This window comes from Urocampus carinirostris, chromosome 18 (genome assembly GCF_059441175.1).
Source record: "Urocampus carinirostris isolate Australia breed hairy pipefish chromosome 18, RoL_Ucar_1.0, whole genome shotgun sequence".
NCBI classification, from domain to species: Eukaryota; Metazoa; Chordata; class Actinopteri; order Syngnathiformes; family Syngnathidae; genus Urocampus; species Urocampus carinirostris.
This window is the reverse complement of record NC_142366.1, coordinates 18,115,637-18,136,444: the sequence shown is the minus strand read 5'-3', so window position 1 is coordinate 18,136,444 and position 20,808 is coordinate 18,115,637. Positions and strand designations below refer to the sequence as shown.

The 20,808-nt window shown below is 36.9% G+C and overlaps 2 protein-coding genes across 3 annotated transcripts in view; both read right to left on the bottom strand.

The window, feature by feature from the left end:
- Positions 1-3,190: 3,190 nt before the first annotated feature.
- Positions 3,191-7,317, bottom strand: timm21 (translocase of inner mitochondrial membrane 21). The gene is made up of 6 exons (XM_088322291.1): positions 6,954-7,317; positions 5,111-5,173; positions 4,939-5,036; positions 4,783-4,856; positions 3,489-3,594; positions 3,191-3,323 (listed from the first exon to the last, which is right to left on the bottom strand). Exons 1-6 carry the CDS (start codon positions 7,186-7,188, stop codon positions 3,231-3,233), a joined length of 669 nt encoding a protein of 222 aa, XP_088178417.1. The 5' UTR covers positions 7,189-7,317; the 3' UTR covers positions 3,191-3,230.
- Positions 7,318-8,804: 1,487 nt separating this feature from the next.
- The window catches only part of neto1l (neuropilin (NRP) and tolloid (TLL)-like 1, like), a 146,182-nt gene continuing 134,178 nt past the window's right edge, over positions 8,805-20,808 (bottom strand). Inside the window, exons 11-12 of one of the 2 annotated variants that reach the window (XM_088322450.1) lie at positions 19,617-19,691; positions 8,805-11,100 (exon numbers count right to left, since the gene is read on the bottom strand). In XM_088322450.1, coding sequence (XP_088178576.1) covers positions 19,631-19,691 — 61 coding nt within the window. In that variant the 3' untranslated portion in view covers positions 8,805-11,100; positions 19,617-19,630. The remainder of the gene's footprint in view (positions 11,101-19,616; positions 19,692-20,808) is intronic. The other variant, XM_088322451.1, reaches the window with a different exon arrangement.

Below are 20,808 nucleotides of genomic sequence, written 5' to 3'. Positions count from 1 at the left end.
TGATTTTAAGGTTCTGTTGGTAGTATACAAAATCACGCAAGGACTTGCTCCCTCATATCTTTCAGATTTAATTTCCGCCTATGTTCCGGTCCGGAGCCTTCCCTCCAAAAATGCTGATCTACTAGTGAACCCAAGAGCCAAGAAGAGATCCGCAGGTTTGAGAGCGTTCTTCATTCGGGCCCTGGTGCTGTGGAATGCTCTTCTCCCTGAGATTCGATCTGCAACCTCAGTGAAAATGTTTAAATCTAAGCTTAAAACACACTTCTATTCTATAGAACATGAATGACCTATATTTAATGTTGAAAATTTCTGTGCATTATTTGTCTTCATGTAGGTTTTAGATCAGGGGATGGTGTCATAATAGTCTGTAGTTTGCAATAGTCTTTGAACTGTGCAGCCCTTTGAGACTTTTTGTGTTTAAGGGCTGTACAAATAAACATGACTTGACTCGACTTGACATAGGACATATCAAAAGAAAGCTTGAACCAGTCAAACCAAGTAATTTTTATTTGTATAGCCCGTAATCACAAAATGCGTCAAGGGACTGTACGGGTTACAATTACACCATGCCCTGATCTTAAACCAACATGCGGGCAAGGAGAAACTCAAAAACCTCAGCATCAGGAAAATGGCAAACCTTGAGAAGGGGCCTGACAAGTGGTAATCCCTCTTCCAGGATGACCAGGGTGCAATAGATTTAGCATTTGGGTACAGTACGCAAAACATAGTGAACATCAATCAAAGATAATGTAGAAATTTGTCCAGAAAGTGCATGACAGCACAATGTCTCAAGCCTGTAAAATAGTCCAAAAAATAATAGTCTCTGAACCATTTTTCATTAAGAACAACGTATGGAGTGTCGTGTTGTTGGGTTTAAAAGATTCATGATGTGGACTGTGGAGCAACTCATTACGTGTTTGCATTTAATTACCTTCCAATGTAAAGTGAAATGAAACATGCTATCCACAAAGCTTTCCCAGAACCAGAAGGCCATTAAGACAAATAATATTCACAAACATTTTGGAATTTTTATGTAATTATTTTTCTACAGTTTTGTTCATTTATTTATTGGTATTTTGGTTTGTTGTACAGATTGAATGTACTGTTTACACAAAACTGTGGTAAGATGATTGTATGGTAATGTGTATGCGAATATTCAATTAAGCAAAACAAAAAGAAAAACAAAATAAGAACAACGATAATTCTGCTTTTAATTCACCCCAGGTCCATTCCCAACACGGCACACACTAACTTCCATTTTCAGGTTGGTCTTTTCACAATAAAACGATATATACAGACAATAATCAACCACAAACCCCCTGTCTTCAAAATGAATGCAAGGTTAAATGAACATTTCACTGCATGAATAAAGCTCAAAACAAAATAACCGTTTTTTTTTCTCTTTCTGCTATACCAACACTTAAAGAAACGCTGAACTTAATGTTTTCTTACGAAATCTGTTTTTTAAGTCCAGTTTATGTGGCTGACAATAGCTCTTCCAAACTTGGTTCATCGTTCCAGGTGGTTCGGAAAAGTGGGAGCGCCCTCTGTTGGTTACACTGGGTACTCTGAACTTTTGGCGTGTTTTCTGGCAAAGCCTTGAAATTATTGTCCCTTTCTTTCTTGGGTCCTTGATCCACACTGACTGTCCTCTTGAAGGATCCTTAATTATATTAAGAAATAATTCGTGCATTGGGATAGTTTATCATATTTTAAGATTTATAGGGGCGTCGTGAAATGTTTAGCTATTATTAAACTGAGTGACGCAAGGGGCTACCATACATTTCTAAAATAACTCATTAATACGTTGTTACTGTGTCGTTACCAGGTTGTAATTGTTAGAATTCAAACACTGGAACATTTTCAGGTAAGATGGATTTTGCAAGAGCTTTTGTATGAAGAACATGTGGTCAGTGACTTTAATATTGTTGCAAAAAGAGCAGATGTTGTTCTTAAATGTAAAAATGTGATATGTTAATCGATCGTTCGTAAGTTGAATTTGTTCGCAAGTTGCTTCAGTGCCATATTTTCTATGTTTAAAGTTTATCCAAGTATGTTTGGGTACAGTACGCAAAAGTAACCTGTATTGTTTTGTACTAAAAAATAAACATTTTATAAAATCATATGCTCTATAAAGATAAATAGTTAAGTTTAACTTACTTTTGGAAGATGAGCTTGAAGAGTTAGGCGACTTCCTCCTCCATGGTAAAAAGTGGATGGAAAAAAAAAAGCGATCCAACCATTATCTCAACGACATCGAGCTTTCTTTTTCCACTTTCATTTCATATAAAACGGCTTGCCTCTTCTTTATACCAACCATATTGAATGGATGCACGAGATGTTAAACAATAAAAATGTCAAATTGCTTAGCGCGCTGGAGATACAGTATAGAAGGTTTACACACAAATTAGGGAAAGGAAGCGGATTTCTTCTTCGGAGTGGATGCTCTCAGAGCGCCACCACACGCCAGTAGTGACGGAAAGAAGCACTTCAATAATGTCCTGTACTCGGAAAATGTGCACAATACAAAATCTAACAATGTTTGGATATTTTTCGACATCACCCAAAAAATATATATGTATATAGTGGATGCAACAGTTGTATTCATCCATATTTAGTGTAAGTCTATGCTGGTCACGTACAGGACCCCATGTAAACAGACAAGATGCAGAAATGGGGCTCACTTCTGGAGCGCAGAGGAAAGAATGACAGTACTTTGTGGAATTTGGCGAGTGACATGAATAATATAAAACTTTATTTAATGAAAAATCTTAATTGCAGAAATTTTCGTAATGATGTCTGATGTGCTTGCCCCCTGATTGCCTATGAATGGCATGCACATACACATGTTATTTGTGTTTTCCCCTAGAGATGTAAACACTTCATTTGGATTGTTCCAATCAAAGCACAGGAAACAGAAGTCAGTACTCGTATTGGTTTGAGTGTACTGGCGCTCTCAAAGGGATGCCGAAATTCTGCGATGTACACAAGACTCCGCAGAACTATTTACTAGGAAAAATCTGCAATGCACAGAGGGCGTGAAACTGGAAATGTGATATGGTGAGGGAATACCATAATGCATCACTGTAGCCTACATTTAAATTGCTTTCCTGTTAATTTTCCATCACAGATGTAATGCTACATTTCATATATTCACCTAAACACATCAAAAAATATCAAGTATTCAATATGTTCACAAATCCTCCTATTTATTTGTTTGCTGTTGTTCTTTATCGGTTATCTTCCACAATAATGGTCCGTTTAGGGTAGGTGTCCATGTCCACGAATATGTAGCGGAACTCATATTTTCCAGATTCAGGATTCTGTCAGAGAAAAGATATAGTTCTGTAACTGACAAAATCGAAATGCAATTAGTGCTGCAATACACCAATACAAATAGTATACTACATAAAAATATTTATCTTAAAAAATGAATGAACTTTTGTGCATTATTCAAGTGTATTGCCTGCCAAAAGAGTAACACAAACCTCTTTAGACTCAGAGTGTACTGTGCCTTTAAGCCCGGGTTCGGCTCCCTCAATGTAAAACTTGAGTCTCATGTGCTTCTGACCGTCCTTTAGATACTCCATATGACTACAAGAGATGAGCAAACTGTTATGCATTTTCTGATATGAAAATAAAAACATTGGAAATAGAAGGAACTGCATAAAAATCCCTGAATCACAAATAGATATGTATGAATGTAATGCTGATTAAATTCAAGAGGATATTGTCATGTTGTTAAACAATTTGCCAGATTAAGCATGTGGTGACGTGATCATGATGCGGTTTAATTTTATTTGGGAATGCTGTGTCTACTATATAGAGCAAATAAACCCAGCACAAAACTGACTTCCAGCTTTTTTGTTCAAATAACTCGCTTTGGAATGGAGGGAACATCGGTGTCTCCTTCTGGACAGTTCCCGAACGTACCGATTCACCATGTACCAGAACATTACGCAGATTTCTCACTTCTTTGGCTTGCTAACAAGTTTAGCAATTTCAAACACCATCATCCGATCCTGGTGGTCTCAAATATTTGAGGCCACACTCAAAGAAGCATGATCTGGTCAAGCTTCCCTGGTCCATATAAAAAGAGGAGCTGATCCATAGCTCGCTCTTATTTCTGCTACCTGGCTGGCTACCTGACTCGTTGCCAGACAGGCACGTTGCGCGGCCATGCGTGCCTACACTGCGGCCATCCGGAGCACGAGAGCAAATCTTTCCGCAACAAAAGTAAAAGGACGGTTTCAGATTAAACACAGTGTTCGCTGTTTCTTGGGAATAAGCATTTTTTTCTGTACAAGGCAATCCCCCTAAATCGACCAGCATTATAGCGGGAAACTTTCTTTTTGTGCTAGTAACTTCCAGACTGTCAGCGGTCGAAAAGTCCCATAATGTCTGGCGCCTTCCCTCTCCTCTTTTTTTTCTATCAATTCTCTGTGTTAATAAACTATGTGTTATCTTAAACGGCCAGGTTCCTTGATTCCATTTTCATGGGATTAGTAATTCATATCAGAACTCAAAGAACTTAAAAGTAATAACATCATTTATTTTTTTTATCAGTGTAGGAAATTCTAGCATCCTTTAGACAAAAAAAGTTTTATGGTGGAGCACCAGCAACACCTAGAGGCAAATTCGTTTAGTGATTGCAGGAGAGAATGATTCATTTCAATCCTAACGATTTTCAAAATTAAGGCTAAAAAAAATCCCGACAACTACCATGAATCTGTGATACCAGGAAAAAAAAAACACTTTAAATCCTGCTGTCATTGTTCCGACCTGATTTGTTGTCTTCGTCCTCGACGAGTGGTCTCACCATAACACTTTATTGGTTCACCAAATGCTCCAATGACCTGTTTGGTGTTCATAAAGTCCTCATATATAAATAAACATACATGGTATTATATAAGTCGATAATAGGCACATTTTTCTTACCTCGGGGTCTGATTTGACTTTATTAAAGGCTTTCCCGTATACTTTATTCGGACTGGAGGAAGAAAAGAGCTCCTGGAATACCACATAAAGAAGTCCACCTGAAACGGGTAGGTACAATTAAATTTGACTAAAATAAATGATAAGCGACTTGCATTTACAATAGTTTTATTACCTGTTACCCCGAGCCCGACGAGTACGACAATCAAATAGGTGAAATCCCGTCCAACTTCTTTCACTGTCATTTTTAACAAATTCACTATTAGAATGGGGAAACTTGAGTTTAACAGTGACGTGCAGTCAGAAAAGGCAGGTAAGGTTCTGCCTCAAATGTGATCGAGGAAATATAAACGTGTTAAAGTTATTTCTCATTTAACTTCACAATTTTGGGATTTTATCTTTCGAAATCACTGTGTTTTCACCTTATAATGTGAAATGTAATACAATTAGTATATAATGCATTATTGTGCTGAAAATCTGCAGATGCAAAGTGAAGGATGCAATTCTCTTGCCTCATGGCAGAGGGCGGTAGTGAGACCAAGGATTCTTATTTGGCGCTCAACTCAGCCCCAAACAACATAATTAGCAATAGTATTTGCAAGTTAACAGCAATTTAAGCCATCCAGTTCTTGTTTTATCGTTTCATGGGGTTTTATTCACATGAGTTACCCATCTATTGACACTATTATTCAATGGAGAAGCGTATAAACTAATACTGTGCTGAGTATCTGTACAGAGGGGGATGCAATTCTCTTGCTTCATGGCAGAGGGCGGTAGTGAGACCAAGGTGTCTGATTTGACACAAACCTCAACCCCAATCAACATAATTAGCGATAGTTATTTGCAAGCCATAAAGAAATTGTTTTCCTGTTGTTTCATCGAGTTTTAGTCATATGAGGGTTACCGATTGACACTTTTATTCAAAAGCAGCAGCGTATAAATGAATACTGTGTTGAGCATCTACATCACAGGTGTCAAACTCACGGCCAGCGGGTCACATCCGGCCCAGCATACAATTCTATCCGGGCCGTGAAATCCTTTTATATACATCTACTCTAATGGCCCGGGTCTATGAAACCCTGATAACTTTCAAATTATACTCGGATACTAAAAACCACAATGGCCGAGAAAATTATGTTATCTGACATTGCCGGTGTGTCTTATTTGTAGAGATTTTGTGGCCGTAATTAAGGAATTTAATGTAAACCGGCACTACAAGACAAAACTTCAGAGTAAGCTGAAAAACCTAGAATCCAGAGAAAAGATACAGAAAGTTGAAGAGTTAAGGAAGAATATGAAGATGTTTTTCACTAAAGCAAATTCCCAAAGTGAAAAGCACAAATTTCATTTATATTTTCCGTTTTTTCATATTTTCATTTTTATAGTTTTGACAGGAGATATTTTTATGGAGAGCAACAATTTTTAATTAATTTCATGTTTAAGTTTGTTTTTTTCTGGAATAATATTCCTGACTGTTTTAAATTCATATGTATATATATATATTTTTTTTTTAAAAAGGAGTTTATTCAATAAATATTTATCCTGTTCGGCCCGCGACCAAAGGTTTGGTTTGAGTTCTGGCCCTCTGCATAATTGAGTTTGACACCCCTGGTCTACATATTGAGGCATGTAATTACCTTGCCTCTTGGCAGAGGGCGTTAATGAGACCAATTATTCTGATTTGTCTTACACCTCGGCCCGAAACAGTGGAATTACTGAGAGTGTTAGCAAGCTAACAGCAAGTCAAGCCACACTGTAATAGTTTTTCTCATTGCATGGACTATTTTTTTAATAATAATTGATTGATGCTTATATTCATAAGGAAAAGCACATTTATTTAATTCATAAGACAATAAAACCTTTTTTATTTCAATACTAGTTTATATATTGCTTTCATGCTCATCCAGTCAAATGATGATTAAGATTTAGGTTCATTATTTTGTAAATCTTACTGTCCTGCACGGCACGTCACTGATTTTATTAACATAGTAACTTCCAAGTTAGTTTCTCATATTTACCTTTGCGTGCAGCTGATGGCTTTGGGCTCCCACTTTGATATTTGTACACCGCTTTCTGTCCGCGGTCTCGCTCCTCGCTTTTATTTCTTACCCTCAAATCGAGTGTAAAATGTCTCTGTGGTTGCAGCAAAGAGCATAATGCTGACTGTGCCCTGAGTGCTGTCAACCTGCACGTCTGCGCCGAATTTGGCTTCAAATGATGATGCAGGAGTTTTAAAACTTGCATGTACGCCATTATTAGAATTAATCAGATTGTAGAAAATATATAGAAACAAATTATTGTCAAATGAACATATCGACGAACGAACCCACTAATTTGTCCAGGAGGACACCATTGGACCTCAACCCCATTTTTAGTCGCTATCATTATACGTCATCTACTAGGAATCATGGGAGGTGAAGTCCTATTAGCGTCGGGAAACCGCTACTGTTGACCATCTAATAATAATAATTTCCTTTGTATTGTCATTCTTTGTAACAATGTACACAGAACGAAATGTCGATACACTAGATTTTTTTTCTTTGCAGAAATTGTTTTGTCAGCGGAAAAAAACCGTTAGAAGAACAAAAATATATTGAAAAATAATCCTATTCATTCTTGTTTGTCGACGTATCCATCACCGACTCACCAGAATAGACTAAAATGGTTAAAGAATGGAGCAACCCAAATCTTCGACGATTCTAATCCAAAATTATGTTTTTAACCATATTTTTTTGTATATTGAGCATCTATAATGTGGATTGTATCTTTTTGGGGGCAAGGATTGTTTTGTACAACACGACCGAATTTGTGATAATACTTTATCATATTTTACTTCAACAAACTCAAACAAATTGAATCCTAAACTCGTCTTTAATAAATGACTGTCGTGATTACTGATTTGGATCACCTGTGCCCGCTCATTTGGCGCCCGCCGATGCGGGCCACCTGATTGGTTCCCTGTCCTTTTTAAAGCCCAGTCCTGTCACTCTCTGGTTGTCAGTCCGTCAGCGAACCTCTGTTGTTACAAGGCAAGCATTTTGCCCCTGACCCGTTTTTGCACCCGTTTTTCCACCCGTCTGTTCCTGATCTCTCCGTTTGTCTCCAGCTCCAACATGTTTTTGATCCCGACCACGTTTTTGCACTCCTGTCCCCGCTATCGGCCTGTTTTTCTGTCCATGACACCACCTTCTCCCGCCCCGGAAGAGTCCCTTCCGTATTCGGATCTCAATCCGATTGCGTGAGCTGCCCTTCCTCTTTCTATCAATAAACTTGTGGTTAACGCTATGCATTTGGGTCCTGATTCCGTTCTGGTCGTGACAATGAGCCCCCTTTTTTGGGGGGGAAGTTGTTTGAAACAAAACAAAAAAACGCTTTTTTTCATAATTGCTTAAAATAAAACGATCCATTTATTGAGTTAATTCAAACAATATCAAATATTTTTGAGAGGTTAATGAAAAAAAAATCCGACAAATACACTTGACAGACTAGATGTCACTGTATTGGGTTGTGCAACAGAAAACGAATGCAATAAAGCACAACGAAGAAACAAACTGTAGAGACTTAAAGGAACCAAACTATACAATTTCTCTTCTCATTTTTATCACCCAGACTTTTACAATGTTTTTGGGATCTTGAGGCACCCTTAGCATCAAGATGGTGGACAACCATGTCAGGTCTCTGTCGGCAAAACTCATGTTATGTCAAATAAATACAAATTTCTCGACCGATGAGAAAAATGCACATTTGTTGTAGTTTATGTATTTTTGCTTATTATCTCAGTCAATAATGTGAGTTTAATGATTATGTAACCGCTAGGGGGCGCTAAATATTACACAATACCTTTAAAAATTGACGAGTCGACACGAAAAGTCAGTAAACATTTGTTTATTCAAACATTCTGTCCAGCATTTTATTCATATTTTCAAAACATTAGGCAAGAGACTTTCGTATTTTAAAATAAAGATCAAGAGCAATAAACTGAGAAAATAATTATGATGTCGGAAATGTCGGACATAAGTTAAAAAAGGTTTGTTAATAAAACTCCTCACTTCACTTTCACACATCCACCCCAAGACATTACATATCAAATTTCCTGTGGAAAGAAAAACAAACAAAACAAAACTAACAGAAGCATTAAAAAAATGTTAGTTTTTTTCTAGAAAACCTGATTTTTTTTTCTTTTTAATGAACAACTTTACATTAAAGGTATTGTCTGGTTTCAGTCATTTATGGGTTCCATGGCTAGTTCTTCCTTGCCATATGATTTCCACAGGTAACTGTTCAGCACACCTGTGCAATATGGCGCAAAAAACAAGATTTCAATATGAGAAGCCGTTGGAGACGTGAATCGGGATTGCTCTCACATATACACCATCGCACTCTCACACATGCACAACTATACTCTTATACGGACATAGTCGTACCCATGCACAAACACGACTATAATCTCTCATGCACTGTTATTCTCTCTTACACATGCTTTTATACTCTCATAAACACACTACTATACTATGTGTAGCGCGTGTCTGAGAGTATTGTAGTATGTGTAAAAAAAGTATAGTAGTATGGGTGTAAGAGAGTGTTGTAGTGGTATACACACTATAAGACTACTGTATGTGTGTGAAAGAGTATAGTAACGTGTGAGGGTATAGTAAACACACTACTATGCAGTCACACATTACACTAAATATAAAACTATACTCTCACACATATACCACTATACTCTCTCACAGACAAATTACTATCACTCATACACACACTACTCTAGAATGTGTTTGAAAGCATTGTAGTGTGTGTATGAGATTATAATAGGTGCACAAAAATATAATAGTGTATATGTGAGAGAGTATAGTAGTGTCATAAACACACTACTATACTATGTCTGTGAAATAGTATAGTAGGTGTGCATGATAGTCTAAACGGTATAGGGTAAACACACTACAATGCTTCCACACATACTACTAAATATACTACTATACTCTCACACACAGTACTATACTCTCATACACACAATACTACGCTTTCACACACGTCCAACTAAACTCTCCGCAAGTATCTACGCTGTTACACATACTATTATACTCACTCACTCACACAACATTAACACTATACTCTCATATACTTGCTACAGGATATAACCTGTGTGTATGAGGGTATAATAGTATGTATTATACTTACTCACATATACTACTTTACTCTCACATTCACAATATTATACTCCCATATACACGTTATATCTCATAACAAGTGTATGGTGTAGTGTTTATAAGAGTATAGTAGTACGTGTGAGATAGTGTAGTTGTATATATGAGAAAGTATAGTAGTATGTGTGAGACAGCACAGTAGCATGTGTACGAGAGTATCGTAATATGTGTGAAAAAATGTAGTAGTTTGTGTATACAAATAAACATGAACTTTATTTGAATGAGACTATAGCAATATGTGAGATAGGGTATATGTGTTAGAGAATATAGCAGTGTGTGTTCAAGAGTATAGTAGTGTGTGTATCAAAATGGTATGAATGAGAGTGTAGTAGTGCGTGTATGAGATTATAGTAATATGTGTGAGAGGGTATAGTAATGTAGGAGGTTATAGATGTATGTGTGAGAGAGTAAAGCAGTATGTGTATGAGAGTATAGTAGTGTGTGTATGATAGTAGTATGTGTGAGAGAGTGTAGTAGTGTGTGTATGAGACTATAGTAATATGTGTGAGAGGGTATAGTAGTGGTGTAGGAGAGTATAGATGTATGTGTGAGAGAGTAAAGCAGTATGTGTATGAGAGTATAGTAGTGTGTGTATGATGGTACAAGGTTTGAGAGAGAATAGTTGTGGTTATAAGTGCAGTAGTATGTATGATATGATAAAGTAGTGTGTGTTAGCGTCCAGAGTAGCAGTAAGTATGAGACAGTATAGTAGTGTCTGTGCATGGGAATGACTGAGTCTGTATTAGAGTATAGTAGTACATGTGTAAAGGTATGATGCTATACGAAAAAGCAAGTATGATTCACTTCTCAAACGCTCTCTCATATCCATATGCCCTGTCATCACGCCATTCGTCTTTTCCTGGAGCATATTAGTTCAAGTGAAGAGTGAGAAGGGAGCCGGACCTCCAAATGCTGTCAAACTTGGCAAGATGCAGACGAATGATGCATCTGCCGGACGTATCTGCAGAGAAATGAAAATAACATTACTTCCTTCTTTTCGGAGCCTCGCGTTTTTTTTTGCTTCCTGTTTCCTTTTTATTTTTAATCTGCTGCCAGACTCACTTATGATAAATTGGTCCAGACCTTACTTATTTGAACCGAGATGTCTGCTTCCATCTATCTACTGGCAGACAGTGTTTGACTTTGTGTGTTTGGGTGCCAAAAAGAGAGACCAACATTAAAAAGATTAGAAGTTGATGCGAGTGTATTGCATTTATTCTGCGAAGGAAAAATATATTTTTAAAATCTTTGTTTTACAATATCTAGGTTTTTTTTCCATCTTGCAAAATCCAACCCTAGTATTATCTAATTTTTAGAAATACTTTCAGTACGGTCAAAGTTAATTTGTGTTAACAAATTAACCTGAGGTAAAGCTTTAACTTTGAAGGCCAGTCTGTTATTTTGATTAGTATGTCATGATTACTGATTTGGGGCACCTGCGGCTGCCTTGTTGGTGCCAACAGCCCTGGTCGCTGATTGGCTCCCTGCCACTTTTTAAACCCCCGGCTCCTTGTTACCAGCGTCAGACCGTTTGCGAGCCTATGCTCCCAGCTAGGCAAGCTCCATACCTTCCGACATTTTCCTGCCCTGGTTTCTCCTGCCTGATACCTGTTGCCGACCTGTTTCCGGACCGTTTCTGCCCTGCTCTTCCATCCCGACCATCGACCTGTTTTGCCCTGTTTCCTGCCTGATACCTGTTGCCGACCTCTTTTCTGGACTCTATTACCGCCCTTGCTCTCCTGTCCTGGGTACCGACCAGCTCACCCACAACTATCCCCGCTCGACACGGAAGTGCCACTTCCGCGTTCCTGCCTTCAGCTACCCGTGTCTGACTATCATCGGATCTTGGAAGCATGCTATTGGGTCCTGTCTCCCTTTCCGGCTTGTGACATATTATTGCACATCAGTGTTTTGACTTTTACAACAAAGATGTTATCTGTCAATCTAGTTGGTGTTCTTTGATGCCAACACCTTTTAGGTAAGTTATGTGATAAAAAGAAAGGGATCAGGGAAGGGCTTTAAAACGTGTTCGGAATTCATTATTTAAAGGCTTCTTTCCCTGTTTCCCTTGCAAGTTCAAAGTCCATCTCTTCCTTCATTTTTTGTTTGTTTTTTCTTTTGTAAGATTTTTGTTATAGTATTATTTTAAATTTAGAAATATTTTTAGTGTGGTCAAAGTCTCATCTCATCTCATCTCATTAGCTGCACCGCTTATCCTGAGTAGGGTCGCGGGGGTGCTATAGCCCATCCCAGCAATCAGTGGGCATAGGACACCCTGAACTGGTTGCCAGCCAATCGCAGGGCACACAGGGACAGACAACTCGCTCGCTCATTCTCACCTAGGGACGATTTGGACCGACCAATCCACCTGAAATGCATGTCTTTGGAATGTGGGAGGAAACCGGAATGCCCGGAAGAAACCCACGCAAGCACGGGGAGAACATACAAACTCCGCACAGGAAGTCCGGTAGCTGGATTTGAACCCACACAGGAGGTTCCCCAAAACCTCAGAACTGTGCCGCTCATGCGCTAACCACTGCTCCGCCGTGCTGGTGGTCAATGTCAATTTGTGTAAATACATTAACCTGAGTTAATACTTTAACTTTGAAGGAATCCATTTTTTCAAAACAAATACGAGTTTTGAAAAATGTATTTTTCAACTAGGTTTTTCGTTCTTACATTTTTGGGGGAGTGGTTTATTTGTTTATTGGATCTTTTCAGTCTGGAATCTTTTGATATTCAATATTTTTAGTTCAGTTAAAGTTAATTTGTCTTAAAACATTAACTTGGTGTTAAGCTAATCGCTGAATTCTCATATTATATGAGGAATATTATCTTTATTATTTTACTGAGAATTTCCAGATACAGTCAGACAAGCAAATCTCCCTAACCCTAACCCTAACCCATAGCCTTGTCACCTCACGCCTCGATTACTGCAATTCCCTGCTCTACGGTTTACCTCAAAAGTCCTTCCATAGACTTCAGCTGGTCCATAACTGCTGCCCACATCAGCTGCCCACATCATCACCCAAAAAAAAAACCCTCTCGCGATCACATCCCCCCTGTCCTTCAGCAACTCCACTGGCTCCCAATCTACCATAGAATCAATTACAAAATCCTGCTCTACACCTACATAGCCATTCATAACCTTGCCTCTCCCTAGCTCTCCGACCTGCTTCACACTGCCGCGCCATCCCGCACCCTCAGATCATCTTCCTCCCTGTATCTCACCATACCTCCTGCCCGCCTCAGCTCCATGGGGAGCAGAGCTTTCAGCCGCTCTGCCCCCAGCTCTGTAACTCGTTGCCGCCTGATATCCGAAATTCTGCGACCCTGTCCACCTTTAAATCTGGACTCAAAACTCAACTCTTCAGACTTGACCATCTGCCTCACATACCCCCCTTTTAACGCTAATGTGTTTTATTTGCTATTTATCACTTGGTTGTTTTAGTCCCATTTACTCTTCGTTTATTGTGTCCCACTATATGTACAGCGACCATGGTTGACCTGAAATGTATTATTATTATTATTATTATTAAATTCAACATTGTTATTTTTGCTGCAAAGTTAGCCTTTTACCTCCTCATTTTCTTTCATGTTTTTTGATTATTCAGGACCCACGAAAAAAGACACTTTTGAAAAGCTAAAGAGAGTATGCAATGAAAAATTGTAATTCACTATTCAATTTGAAAATTTGCTTAGAGCGGTTTCAAGTTATTCAGTGCTTAGCAGTCTACATAACCTCCCAATGACTATTGTTTTTAGATTTAGAATTGTCTTTTTCATCATTGACAACAGTCGGACAGACTGAGGAGATCATTTCTCCCTTATGCCATGAGGCTCTTTAACTCCACCCTGGGTAGTAAAAGCCCATATTAAACCCCAACCCCACATTTGCATATTACCCTATTTTATTACAGTGGGTATTTTTTGTAAAACTATTTAAATGCTCTTTATTAACACGCTATATTGGGTATTTTTGTATTCTATATCTTTTATTTTATTTTTTAACACAAGGATACTGCTGAAAGTGTGAATTTCCCTATAATGGATGAATAAAAAATCAATCCATCTATGCATCTATCTATCTAACAACGTAGTGAATATTGTTTACTACGAGAACAGACACGGCATTCCAGAATAAACATCTAATAAAGACTGAAAAGAGAAGAATAAGATAAAAGAAATGTCGGAATAAACAGGCAAACACAAGGTAGTGCTTGGAGGCTGGCCTGAGTCTTAAGCTTGAACTTATTTTCCAAATGTCTTCAAGTAAAATTGAATTTTAGTTGGAGTGAAAGAAAGAGTAATTTTCAGTTTCCAGGACTGCATCATCCAAAAGTGAGAGACAGTGGAGGTTTACACAATTACTAAGGACACAAATTAAAACAAAACAACAAAAAAGGTGATTTATCTGTATTTAATATTAATACCATTACAAAGCATCAAGAACACCAGACCTGAAAAATCAATTGACTAACATTAAAAAACATTCTTTTTCTGCGACAAAGAGGTGATCGTTAAACAATTTAAAATGGGGAAAACAATGAAAATTATTTAGCATTTTTTATCTATTTATAATCAGCTATTAGCATTTGATGCATCTTAGTTCTTCAAGGTCGATAGTAAAGTTCTCTGTTTTAATGGAAAGTGAAGAAGCATTTAAAAGTTGCATTAGTGTAGTAGTACAGAGGCCCCTCTACTTACGAGCTACTTATAGAAATTCAATATACGAGAAGTTAATCTAGCAAAAATTTTGCCTGACGAACGAAAGAAAATCCAAGTTACGAGAATTCCCACACATTGCCACTAGAGGGCTCGAGTCTGAGAAATCAGCAGCAAGGAGGGGGAGGCAGAGAAGGTCTTTTTGTCCAAAGGTTGCTTTTGTTAAAAATGGAAACTAGTCCTGCTACCGCTTTTTTTAATGAGGCAGGGACAAATCTCAGAGGATAGTTTTTTTCTTCAAAAGACCTTTAGAAAGTGAAAGTGTTGCGAGTCCAGCTAAAAGGGCAAAATATAGTGAAGCAGTAAACAGTAAAAGGCAAAAAAAAAAAAAGAATGAGTTCGGTAAAACTTTGTTTTATTTTACGCTCATTTAAAGTTACAGCAACTTTAATTTTAAGGATATATTGTGTATTATTTAGCAACTCCTTGGTAAAAAACTTTGTTCATTAAATAAAAAACGATATTGAAAATACATGAACTACTATATTAACATGCATCTTTAAACGTGCAATACTCGTGGGTCAAGAAATGTATATTCATTTTTCATAACATTAGGCTAACCTGGATGGAGCTAACATAATTATCTGCCGTCTTACCACTAAGGGTTCTCCCAAAAAACCAAAATCTTGTGAAACACTAGCCCAAAAAATGTGGTTTTGTCACGTTGAGTCTCCAATGATTGTATTCTACCTTGAGCTTCCTGGCACTGGTTTTCAGTTCTTCTACACACTAAAGTGACATCGAGTGGTCAAATATCAAACAGTGTCCCTTTAAGTGTGCAGGATTATCATGTATCATCAACAGTCTCTCATGCTCCCTCACTCCTCTTGCACCGCGCACCTCCGTTAGCAACAACGGACTTCGTCCATGGTAAGTACCCATAATAAACTCACTTTTCATTTTGTTGATATGATCTAAATACTTAATTTTGCACATTAATATTCTTGATTAAAGTTATTTTATTATCATCTTATTTATCTCCTTAATTAATTTTTATGTTCAATTACTATTCCAATGTGTTTTAGTGATCTGGGAGATGTGTTTTATAGCCATTTAGGCTCATCTTGGATAATTTTGGGAGGATTTAATGGTTTTTTAGTTATTTTTTATGGGGAAAATTCATTGGACAAACGAAGTATTCTAGATACCAGCTTGATCCAGGAACAAAGTAATCTCATATGTAAAGGGACCACTGTAAAACCTAATGATGATAAACAGTAAATTTGTTGTATAATGTAGGTATTTTCTGTTTCTGTTGGGAGGCAGGGAACAGATTAATTGGTTTTTAGTTAATTTTTATAGGGAAATATATGAGGTACAAGAAATCCTAGATCCGAGCTTGATCCAGGAACGAAATAATCTCGTATGTTGAGGGGCCGCTGTATTTCAAATTGGATTACAAACCCAAACCTACTGAGGATGATGATGATGATGATGATGTGTTTTATCACTATTTAGGGTTACATATAGGAGGAGACTGGGAACGGATTGATTGTTTTTCAGTTATTTTCTATGGAGAAAATGTGTTCAAGATACAAGGACGATCCAGGATCATATTGATCTCATATGCAAACGGGCCACTGTAATTAAAATATGATTACAAACCCAAACCTACTGATGACGATGATGCTTTTATATCTATTAAGGGTTTCATACCTGTATAGGAGGAGGCTGGGAACAGATTGATTGTTTTCCAGTCATTTGCTATGGGGAAAATGTGTTCAATACAAGGTCAATCCAGGAACAAATTGATCTCATATGTAAAGGGGCTACTATATATCAAATTTAATTAAAAAAAAAAAACCTACTCATGATAATGATGTGTTTTATATATATTAAGGGTTAAATATGGGAGGCTGGGAACGGATTCATTGTGTTTCAGTTATTTTCTATGGTGTAAATCTGTTTAAGATACAAGGTAAATCCAGCAAACAAATTGGTCTCATATGTAAAGGGGCCACTGTATATAAAATCTAATTAAAAAAACAAAACCAAAAAAAACATGCTCATGATGTAGATGTGTTTTAGAGCTATCTAGGCTTATTTTTGGAAGGTCGGGAACGAATTGATTGGTTTTCAGTTATTTATAATGGAGAACATCAGTTCTAGACATTCTATACACTAGCTTGATCCGGGAACTGATTGGGGTCCCCTGTATTTTAAATTTAATCACAAAACCAAACCTACTGAAAACACATGCTTGAATTTGGATCATTTATTCATCCTCTGGAAAATATTTCAAATTTAGAGATTTGACAATCGTGTTCTATGGGAAGAATAACAAAAACAGGAAGAACATCAACATTCCTTCAAGAAAATGGTGCTCATCTTTGCACCAAATCACTCCTTCAGGCCTTTGTGTAAAATATCCACTCCGAGATGTCTTCATGATGAAGACAACATCACATAGTGTAAAAAGAAACACACAGTGCTACACAAACACACACATTTATAAATGCATACACATTAAAGACATTTTTTTCATGCCAAGAGACAAAAGCAGGCCGACGAGACAGATTTCAGACACACATGCACTATCAAAATAAAACAGATTTTGGAAAATTAAAAGTCCTGAAAGCATCCAGTGTGAGTACAAAATACATCACTTAATCGTACATTGTGAAATAAATCATATTTCATTCATCTCAAAAGTTAACACATGCAAATGTTGTTCGATGTATGATTTATACATGAGTATATAAGTCCCAAAGTATTCAGTTTGAAAATGACACACTCAAAAAAATGACAATGGACTGTTCGTAGGTAAAGTTTCGTAGATTATTATAGCATAATACAGTTTGATGAAGCTTCATGAAGGGTTTATTTCTTTCTACTTCTCAGTCCTCTAGACAACATACCTTTGATATAAAACACAAGTGCTATAAAAATTGAAGTTGCATCAAAATCGCAATCAAGACAAGTCAAAAACTAACTATAACGGCTACATAAGGCGATATTTGTCTAGGTATCACTCAAGTCTGGCTCCTTCTAGTGGTATGGGAAAGAAAAACTCCACAAGGTTACAATTGCTTTAAACTGTGTATGCACATTATAGTTTATTTGAACTACTATACGCATTTTATTTTTTATTTTGTAAATATGCTATGATTATGAGTGCAATACTAAATTTTCCAATTCGTAGAGGTTAGAGTGGCTTACACTAAAAACAATGTGAACAAAAATCATAATTTCAAAATGTACAGTTAGGAATTAAAATTGTCTGTTTTTGTCCAACACTCAGTCCAACTGGATTTGAGTTTTTGTAGGCAGTTGTATACCAATATAGACATAAATAATTCAAATAAGTTTGTATAAAAGTAATGATAATAATAATAATAATAATAATAATAATAATAATAATAATAATAGAAATAGTAACAATAATACCAACAACAAAAATAATTCTAATCATAATTAATATTTATTTTCATATAATGTGCTATTTAACAACACATTAATGATGATAAAAAATGATACCAGAGTAATAAAATAATGTAATATAATGATAAAAAATAAATAATTCGGTTTAGTAAACACAGCGGAATAATTGTGATACATTTATACATTTAAAAACGAAATATTTTCAATCAGCCTCCAATTTCAAGCTATACAATCTCTGACAAATTGTTTTCTTCACTCAGAAAAAGCGATACTGCCTTATTTAATCAAGCCTAATAATAATGATAATATTAATAATGATAATCATTATTATAATAGTTTTATTATATTCCCGTTGACAAGGCATGATTAAATTGTACTGAGAAATGGTTTGGTCATAAACATCATATTATTAAATTTTCTCAAACATTATACTGCCATTTTAAAACAAAAAATCGAATCAGCACACACTAAAATGATGCAAAATAAAATCAAGCTTGAAAAAGTCCATGCAGATCAGACATCTACTGCCTATTTAGTTTCTCCACAAAAGAGAAAAAATATAGGAAACATGACAGGACTTTACACTTAGATCCATTAAATGTAGACAAATGTGAACTGATGGTTCTTATACAAAACTGTATGTTTAGTGAGGCGGGTGAGGCTGTGCCTCACCTGTGATTTTCAAGATTGCAAAATTTTCACGTTATATTATACATTTTTTCATCATAATTAGTATGTATTATTGTGCTGGGTGTCTGCAGATACAGAGTGAGGCACGCAATTCGCTTGCCTCACAGCAGAGGGTGATAGTGAGACCAAGATTTCTGATTTGGTGCATACCTAAGCCTCAAGCAATAGAATTAGTGATGGTACTAGCAAGCTAACAGCAAGTCAAACCAGACAGTGTTTTGTTTCCCATTGCATTATTTTTTAATTTTTTATAATGAATGATTACTTATCTATCGATGCTTTTATTCAAAATGGGGAAAGGCAGTCATTTTTAATGCTAAAATGTATTGCTTTCTTGCCCTGCCCATCAAATAATGAATACTATGTATGCTCATTGTTTGCTCTATCTGACTCACTGCACATCACCATGCATGTGCGATATTGCGCAAAACCAAAAACACAAAATAGAAAATGTCAGTGTAGAGCCCTGCGTGAGCAAACTATAATCAAACAATCCGAAAGGGCAAGATGGCTGCAAGCAAAATAACTCATTTCAATTAATCCAAATTAAAATCGTGCAAAAAACAAAAACAGAATACACTCACGACTGGGAACAACATTCATGAAAGCAAACTGTGCAAAATGACCACAGCAAAAACAATAAACGTCATAACAATAATCGATGAGATTAAGGAGGCTTACCTTGCGATTGTCTTTTAGACCCTAGTTGTGTTGTACTCTGATTCGTGTTTGCTCAAAGAGCCAATGAGGCAGAACCTGAAATGTCAAGCCTCCGTACTTTAATGTCACTTTGCAAACACAATGCAACATATTATCTAAGTATTAAAGGTACAGTATGTAATATTCGACTACTGTATGTGTATGGTTTTATGCAAACGAAAGCAAGTGCTAAAAAGCACGAGGAAGATTATATAAACTACAGAGACTCAAAGTGACCAAAACATCATCTTATTTCCCATCATTTTTTGGAGTAGCTTTTTGCAAGGAAGAAAAGAGTAAAACAGAGGAGAGAAGAAGAGGAAAAAAGAGAGAATTGTCATGATTACTGATGTGAATCACCTTTGCCCACTCCTTTGGCGCCTACTGCCTTTGGACTCTGATTGGCTCCCTGTCTCTATTCAAACCCACTCCTATCTGTCGCCTTTTGTCAGTCCGTCTGCGAATATCAGTGTATACTAGGCAAGCTTTTTTTCGACCCTGACTCCCACCTGTCCCGTTTTTGCTCCTGTCTGTCTACAGCTACGACCCGTTTTTGATCCCGACCACGTCTGCTCTCCCGTCCCGGCTTACAACCTGTTTCTGACCCCGACCAAGTTTTTTCTCTCCTGTCCCAGTTATCAACCTGATTTTCCATCCTTGACACCGCCATCGCTCTTTACAGAAGATCCACTTCCATGTACGGATCACAATCCGGGTACGAGAGCAACTTGCTTCCTGCGCCTAGCGAGCACCGGATCGTGGACGTAGCCCTTCCTCTTTCCTGTAATAAAACTTGTGAGAAACGTAACACAATTGGGTCCTGTTTCCGTTCTGGTCCTGACAAGAATAAAAAAACCCTAATATTTAAAAAGTGAAAAAATGAAAAAAAAAAAAAAGGAAAACAAAAAAGGAATAGAAAAGGAAGAAAAAGGAAAAGGGGAAAAGATGGAAAATTATGGAAACATGATACGTAAAAAGGAAAAAAGAGAAATGGGGAAAAGAAGAAAGAGGAAAGCACGAATTGGGCAGAAAAAGGTAATAAAAAGTAAACTGAAATAAATTGTAAATATGAAAAGACCAGGAACACCAACAAAAGACATTCCTGCTGAAATTGCAAAAATATGATGAAGTTTTTCTCCATTTTGAATCAAGAATTCAATTGCTTAGCATGAGA

Bases quoted from the DNA above. Each gene is read 5' to 3' on its own strand.
- timm21 (XM_088322291.1), bottom strand. From the start codon at position 7,188: ATGGCGTACATGCAAGTTTTAAAACTCCTGCATCATCATTTGAAGCCA. The intron at 5,037-5,110 runs GTAATAAAACTA...TACCCGTTTCAG, and splicing joins CGTCGGGCTCGGGGTAACAG to GTGGACTTCTTTATGTGGTA. The intron at 4,857-4,938 runs GTAAGAAAAATG...AACACCAAACAG, and splicing joins AAGTCAAATCAGACCCCGAG to GTCATTGGAGCATTTGGTGA.